At 37.4% G+C, this 8,362-nt stretch overlaps 1 protein-coding gene across 1 annotated transcript in view; it reads left to right on the top strand.

Annotated features, from left to right (window-relative positions):
- Positions 1-4,257: 4,257 nt before the first annotated feature.
- Positions 4,258-8,362, top strand: part of LOC135475895 (uncharacterized) — a 28,299-nt gene continuing 24,194 nt past the window's right edge. Inside the window, exon 1 of the mRNA XM_064755845.1 lies at positions 4,258-4,389. Coding sequence (XP_064611915.1) covers positions 4,358-4,389 — 32 coding nt within the window. The 5' untranslated portion in view covers positions 4,258-4,357. The remainder of the gene's footprint in view (positions 4,390-8,362) is intronic.

Below are 8,362 nucleotides of genomic sequence, written 5' to 3'. Positions count from 1 at the left end.
TAGCTGTTATTGTGAGCTTATAGCATGTGTTTGCTCATGCCAGAAGTTAACAGTAGTGTCTATGTACGTGCCTGTAGTTTGACTACCACCCTTGGCTGGTGATCCAAAGATATGCATTGTCCATTATTCCCAAAAGAAAGGTCCTCAAACAGACCTTTTGTCATTTTGTTCCAGCACCAGTGTCTTCACAGATTGATGGCTTTTCAATTGTGCTGTCTTTGATAAGAAAAGTGAAATCCTATATAGCCGAGGGTTTTGACCTCTGAACATAACTGTGCTGAAAATGGATTAATTGTCATGCTAACTCCACCTTGCTTTGGAACATAAAGTTTTCACTGGTAAACACCTAGTCCCAGTAGAGCTCAGCATTTTACTGTGGAGATTTAAAGTTTCAGTATATTCATCTATGAACTACATCTAAATAGAGATTGAAATAGCTATATAGGTGTAAGTCGCTTACCGGTGTAGACATCCAAATTTGAGCTGTTTATAGCAGCAGTGGATTACAGCAGAATACTGGAAGTTTTCAAAGACAAGGTAGCATCACAATGCTGCCATGGAGGTAAGTTATATTGATTTCACTTTGAGTTAATTTTGAACAATTTTATTTACTTTGAGTTAATTTTGAACAATTTTATTTGGTTGATGGTTATCTGTTTCTGCATTCTGTTTTATTTAGAGTGTTTCATTTTAGTGCCATAATAATGAAAAAAAATTGTCTATTCCAGACACGAGCATTAAATACACTGGAAGAATCTGTTCCTTTATGTGACATGTAACAGACTTTTTTGTAACAATTTCATCATCCAAATGACTGAGGAATAACGAAATAATTTTTTTTTATACACTTTGTAGTTTAGTTCTTAAAAAAAAAACCCAGCAAGTGGAGACATAAACAATGTTTTACATACAGTAGGCCTACATGCCCTCGCAGCAGTTAGATTTTCTGTCATGTCTGTACATACCGATTATTTATCTGGGGCAAGTTGAAGTATACATTCTTCAGAATATTTATTGCGGCATAATCTTCTTTTATTAAGTTTATACATCATGTGATAATTGCTTCACATTCTATTTTATCTTTCTATGTACATGTAATGATGGTATGTATAGGCAAACCTTTGCTTTAATACAACATGTATTTATAACACGTAGGTAGTGTTTTAAACTGGCTGCCTCTGCCTCAATTAGGCGTCATTTTGTGTTGACACAAATCATTTAGTACATGGAAGACTCACACCAATCAGTTTATCAAAGCTTTGGCTTACTGAAAAAGTCTTTAAGTTTATTTTTAGGTGGGTTTAATCGTTCAGATGGTGGTGGGTTTAATCGTTCAAATGGTGGTTTATGGGGTACTTCTGTTTAATGTTGGTGCTGGGTTTTGAAATTGATTTCTCTGAAGGTTGTGGGCTGTGAACCCATGTCATGTATTGATGTGTTAAATTATGAAGCCTTACTTCACAGTACTGAGAGCGTGTGACCTGTTGTTTCCAGCCCAGCTGTCTGCTGAAATTGTGTTCTTCTTGTAGCTATTATACTAATTCCTCAATCATTCCACCTCTGAAAGATTAACTTTTAGGGCGATTTATTCACATTTTCAATTTGATTAGGCCTACACATGTGTGTATGTACTCTATTTGGTGTTTTGTTTTTGTTTGTTATGAATTTCAGTTGAATGTCCATCAGCATTCATAGCCAACATTTTATTATTTACAGCCATGTGTTATATGAATGTAGCTTTAGGAATCAGTCTGAATATGGTACATCAAGTATAGATTCCGTATGCAAGCATAGGAGAACCTGTAGAATATTGTTGATGAAAAAACACAAACACAAAAAAAAACAAACAAAACAAGAAAAGAAAAATGGAAAACACAAATGCAATAGTTCCATCCCAAAATAGTTTGTCGCCATGACATTTATAGAAAAACGGCATCCATGTCATCATTCTGACTCTACCTTCATTACATGAACCAATCCATGGTTTCTATTGGTTCCCCAAGTCTTTAAGTAAATGGAGCCCTCTAGACTGTTATATCAGGAAGTTTCTCATGCAGATATACCGAAAAATGGGAGAGATTTACCCTAATCACACAGGTTGTTTCCTCCAAAACCTGGGACTGCCATCAGCTTCTTGAATATGTTCTGAAACACCAGTCATGTTTTTGTAGCAATGAGTTTGTAAAATCCAGCATGGTAAATGTTGTTAGAAATTTCCATTAACTTGTGCATTCAATCTGAGCAAATATTTAACAGACTTATATGTACAGCAGCCATTACACAGCATAGTGGCAATTAGAACCATTATAAGGTGGCATGTTTGTGTAAGCCAAATGGACGACGTACTCTACTGGTAGTGATTCACTGTGAGTTGAACAGTCTAAGTGACACTCACATATATATATATATGTAAGTGCCTATAGTTCAAGACCCAGTTTTGTATAGAGTTTTGTATAATGTTGAATTGGTCAGGGCCAGAACTGCCTGTTGTACTTGATTGTGGAATTTTCAGTTCATGCTATGTCTAGTCTTAAGATGCAACAAAGCTTGACCTTATTGATTGGAAATAAAATGTAACTGACAAAAGTCAAATTACACAGGCTTGAACAGCGAAGTAACCATGTGCTCACTATGTTGAATGTGAATCATTACGTGAGGCTCGCTTTCAATCAAAGTCGTATACACAACTGGTGATTTGAATTTTTCATTTTCAGAGACGTACCTTTATTCTTCTATAATTTCGGACACCTTTATCACGGAGGGGGGGGGGGGGGGGGGCTTCCCTATGCGTGTTGGCATGTGAGATAGGGGAATGGTATATGTGTGATATGGATGGCTGTATAGTTGTGATATGGGTTATTACACTGTATCACACATGTAAGGTAGGCCAGGAAAACCTGCATCTGCTGGATGAATGCTACATTAGGAGCAGCAAAATCCCATGGTGCTTCCAAATGTAGTCAGCTCCATGGATTGGGGCTCAAAACTTTTTTTTAAGATTTGTTGTATTTGACTTGGGCCATAGTTAAAAGGCAACTACGATTCACGGGAATAGTTATCTTGGGATTTTGTGAAAATAAAAACATACAAAAGATTTTGTTCATTTCTATCATTTCAAACAAAGATATGTGTACGGTAATTACATAAAGTAAGGCATTAACGCATACTGATTCCTGTGAAGTGTTAAGTCATTGCGCTAATCAATCAATATGGTCATTGATTTTGCATCAGATTTTCATGGCCTACGTGTGTTATGAGAGTTGTCAGTGTAATATTTATTGGATTGTTACCTGGGGCAAGTGTTTGTCATTATACACCCTACTACTGCACTCTGCAGGGCAAGCTTACCTGACAATGCTGGAATTGATCTGCTCCTGCACCCAATAACACGATTTGAAAGCTTTTAGAGTGAGTGTTTGCATTTATTACATGCTCACGAGGGAAATGAATGACACACCATAGTGGGTTACTGGACTTTCTCGTATTAGTGTCTAATTCTTACTGTATACACCAAGGAAATAACTCGTGCTTTAGCCCCAGGGACTTATTTCTGACTCCAGTGGGAACAAAAACCTGATTGCTTCCATCTTTAGAGTATTGCCGACGATAACCATTTACTTTGACGTCAATATACTTGGACGTGTTGGAGCAATTTTCTCTTTATCAAGACATATCCTCAAGTCATTGTCCTCTACTGGACAAAGAAAGAACTGGATATAAGGCTGTTTTACCTGTGAATTGGTCCGTGCTGGTACTTGTATTTGAAGTTACGGACAACTCCAGTGCTTAGGAAAAAGTGTACAGCTCAGTTTTTAACATAATTGCTTCTGCAGTTTGGATTGTAAAAGGCCAGATGGACATCTATCTGTGACATACAGTGACAGCCTGTCAAGCCAAGTGGCAAGTCTTTATTGTCGACTGCATAGAAAGGTGGACGAACCAGCAAGCTTGAACCGTAGTTATACTGAGGGGGTAAAATTCTCAGATGTTACCATTTTAAACTGAAGAGCTGCAGATCATGTGGTTTGACAAGGAAATCTTATGAGGGTTCAAACCTTGTGAGGTTCAACTTGTGGGTGGTATGTGTGCATTGTGGGTGACAGTAACAAGAGTTTACAAGCCTTACAATTCATTGGTCTGACAGGGATATGAGACGTGGATATGATACAAAATTTGGTGGCACGAAAGCAACAGTTTTACAAAATTCAAGGTTTTCACACTCTTACGGTGATACAGACTGCAAATTAATGGGATCCTTAGAGCAAGCGGATATTTATGTTGGATGATTAAACACAGTTAACTTCAGAGTGATTGAGCATATGCATGTACATTTGTCTCATTTCTCTCAAGACACAGTATGGACAACAACACTGAGTTCTCCTACACAGAGTAAGTCCACCTTTATTTGCACTGTTGCCTCCATAAACTGAGTCAGCATTGTGTAATAAGCTTCTGTAGTTTCTGGCAAAGGCCATGTATTGTTCTCTGACCATATTTGTTTGTTAGAATCGACTAGACATGACTAGACTAAACACTCAGAGTTTATTAAAGAGGCTGTGCTGGAGATTTTAGGAAAAATATCGACTAGTGCAAGTCCAGTCTAATTAAGAATGGCCCAAATGTATTTTAGAGTAGCCCAAATATAGTTACCTTTCTCGAAATACATGTATCAGCTGCATCTTTGCACACGTTCAAAAATACCATATCAACAATTTTTTGAAGGCAACTTTATTATTATAGCTTTTTCAAACTCTTATTTTGGTAGGCTTGTATAGTGTAGTTTACACTTTTACCTGTAATATGGGCATGTAATTTTATTCTGAAGAATATTTTTCAGATCTGTGTAAAAACACAAATCAAATAAATAAATCAAGTAAATAATGGTTTGATTCATCAGTTACTGCCAAACATTCTTTTAATCGGGACACTGTTGTAAACTGAACACTCTTTTAATCTGGACACTCTTGTAATCTGGACACTCGTGTAGTCTGTACACTCTTGTAATCTGGACACTTCTGTAGTCTGGACATTTTTGTAATCTGGACACTCTTGTAATCTGGACACTCTTGTAATCTGGACACTCCTGTAGTCTGGACATTCTTGCAATCTGGACACTCTTGTAATCTGGACATTCTTGTAATCTGGACACTCTTGTAATCTGTACACTCTTGTAATCTGGGCACTGCTGTAGTCTGGACATTCTTGTAATCTGGACACTCATGTAATCTGAACACTCTTGTAGTCTGGACACTCTTGTAATCTGGACACTCATGTAGTCTGTACACTGTTGTTATCTGAACACTCATGTAATCTGGACACTTGTAATCCTTACACTCTTGTAATCTGGACTCTCATGTAGTCTGTACACTCTTGTAATCTGGACACTCTTGTAATCTGGTCACTCTTGTAGACTGAACACTCATGTAATCTGGACACTCTTATAATCTGGACACTTGTAATCTGGACACTCTTGTAATCTGTACACACTTGTAATCTGGACACTCCTGTAGTCTGGACATTCTTGTAATCTGGACACTCTTGTAATCTGGACACTCTTGTAATCTGGACACTCTTGTAATCTGGACACTCTTGTAGACTGAACACTCTTGTAATCTGGACACTCTAGTTTCATCTTGTTATGCTGGTTTCCACTAGCCATTCAGGTATCATCTAGGTGTAACCCTGAGTTCAGCAATGCATGCTGGTTTTTACCTGGCCTAAATGAAGTAAGGAGAGGTATTGTGGGAGAGGACAAAAGTGTCAGTGTTGGTGTATTGTTAAGTTTTATTTTTTCAGGTTCTGTATTTTGGGTTCTCATACATGGATGGAAGGTTAAGCTTATGTTGTTTTAGTTCCCTTATCTTAGGTATGGTATGTGAGTGTACATATTAGAATTGAAGGTTATGCTTTTTTATTTTTCTTTCTCCCTAGTCTATTAATGGTGCGTAAATGTACACACTCGGATGGAAGGTTAAGTTTTCTTTTTTAGCTCCTATATAAATGCTGGTACATGAACCAGCCAATATCAATACACAATAGGTACAATAGTGGATTTTCAGGCGTACAAACTCCTGCTAAGGTATTGCACCAGTTTCCCTGAAACTTTGTGTATATCTTTTGTATCATTTACACATCTTCGTGCATTATAAGGACAGTCTGATTATTGTTTTTATTTTCATAGTTAACCCCCTTCATATGCATAGCATAATAAAACTTTTCATGCAAACATATTCATTATTATGGTGTACTTAAAATTCCATATTTTCACGCTGATTAAACCTGTGAATATCTGAATACCTTACAATAATATCTGACATGTGTGTGACGATGTCATTCTACTTTATGTTGTTGTTTAAAGCTTAGTATTTTAATCTGTCACCTGATTTGAACAATCTGTTCAATCAGGCATGTTCTCTGAATGCCTTGTTTCAAGTCAATAAGGTTTCATCTAGGCACTGTGATTTCGTCTATGACTGGTTTCCTCCTGCTATTCAGGTTTATCTAGGCACACTGGTTTCATTCACCCAATTGACGTGGACCACAATCAGTGTCAGAAATATTTTCCAGTACGGTATTAAACACAAATCAGTCATACAATCCAAAGTTCTATTGCATATAAAAGGCCAGATCAGGGGGATTAACTCTGCTTGTCTAGCTTTTCATGCTTGTAACTGACACCAATGTAAAGTGGTGTCCGTCCAAACATGTTGTACCAGTGCAAAACATATTTGGAATACATTAGTTTTTCAACCTTTAAAACATATCTTTTAGTACATGTGCCTGTTTTTTTTTTGTTTTTTTTTTCTTTCTTTTCTTTGATATTTTTTTTTTGTACACATACTATAATACAAGACTTCAGCCAGTTGTTTACTCAAGGCAGTGGGATATGTGATAATATTCTGATGTAAGACACATATCCTTGTACGGAAATTTAGATACATGTATTCTAATTTACCAGAGGCAGAAATGTAATTTAGTACGAACTTCTAGGAATTATTTTGGTGAAACTTTTCAATTTATGGGTTCTATGTATAACTAGCTGGCATCATAGATTTGAAATATTGCTCTGTAGGCCTACTCATTCAAATAGACTTTAATAATACATATACTGTTAAATGTGTAGGCTGTGAATGATTAACTCTCAATAAATTCTGCTATATTTGTGAGTTGTTTACCCAGATCCTTGAACCTTTGGGTGATATGGCCATGGGATTCCCATAGCCCTGCTCTCAGGTATGTCAGTCTGAGGGTGGGAGGCAGCCGGGGTTACCTGTCTCTTGTAGTGGTCATATATAACAGTGGAGTGGCCCAGCATGGGATAGCCACCATTTATCGGGCCATTAGTGGGTCTGAATAGGCTCTGATGTTAACCTGGGTGACATGGGTAAGCTAACATACCAGGGTCACTTATCCTACCATAAACACGGTTTATATGTGCTGGGGAGCTTAATTTGGGAACCTGTCTGCCGATGGTCGTGGGTTTCCTCTCTCCATAATGCTGACTGCAGTCATATGAGTGAAATATTCTTGAGTACGGTGTAAAACACCTAAGAAATAAATAAATAATTTGGGAACCTGATTTATCTGATAAATATAGTTTTTGGAATTTGTATGATTGTAGGAGATTGTTGATGGAAGAATTGTCTGGCACATCCATAATTACCTAGAATTTGACCTGAAATGTGAACCATGACTAACTTATTCATCTGTTTGATTCTGAGTGATCTGTTTCAGTTAGAAAGATGTTGTAATGTTTCTTTGGAAGGTAGCATGATGTCCTGGCTACTGGAATGATGGAACGGTCAACACTAAAAGCAAAGTTTTATATCTTTTTTTTCATTTGAATTTTTAGAGAGATACAGTATTTACTTTTAAGTGTAAGCATTTTCTGTAAACCACAGAAGCAGTCATGGCTATTCTCCCATGATGCAACAGGCATATTGACACTGGTTTTCGCCATCCTTTTACCCAATTCCGTAGTCATTATATTAAAATACAACCTTGATTCAGGTATGCAGGATGCTCTTACTGTTGTATACATGTTACTTTTCATACCAAACAGAGCTGTTAGAAATCATATCAACTGGATTTATTCCTTTATTGCAAAATAATTCTGTGTGAACTTTTGAAATGCCAATTCAGCACACAATTTGAGTGACCTCCGTGGCCAAGGGGTTGCAGCTCAGTGGCCCAGGTGCCTCTCACCAATGCGGCCGCTGTGAGTTTTAAGTCGGGCTCATGATGGCTTTTTCTCTTTCTATGTGGGAAGGTCTGCTGGCAGCTGTGGCTGTCTGTGGAATTCTCCCAGGCTCTGCCCAGATTCTTCCCACCATAGTGCTGGCTGTTGTTATACAAGTGAAGT

This window comes from Liolophura sinensis, chromosome 9 (assembly GCF_032854445.1).
Source record: "Liolophura sinensis isolate JHLJ2023 chromosome 9, CUHK_Ljap_v2, whole genome shotgun sequence".
NCBI lineage: Eukaryota > Metazoa > Mollusca > Polyplacophora > Chitonida > Chitonidae > Liolophura > Liolophura sinensis.
Note: the sequence above shows the minus strand (reverse complement) of the source record. Positions and strands in the feature narration are given on the sequence as shown.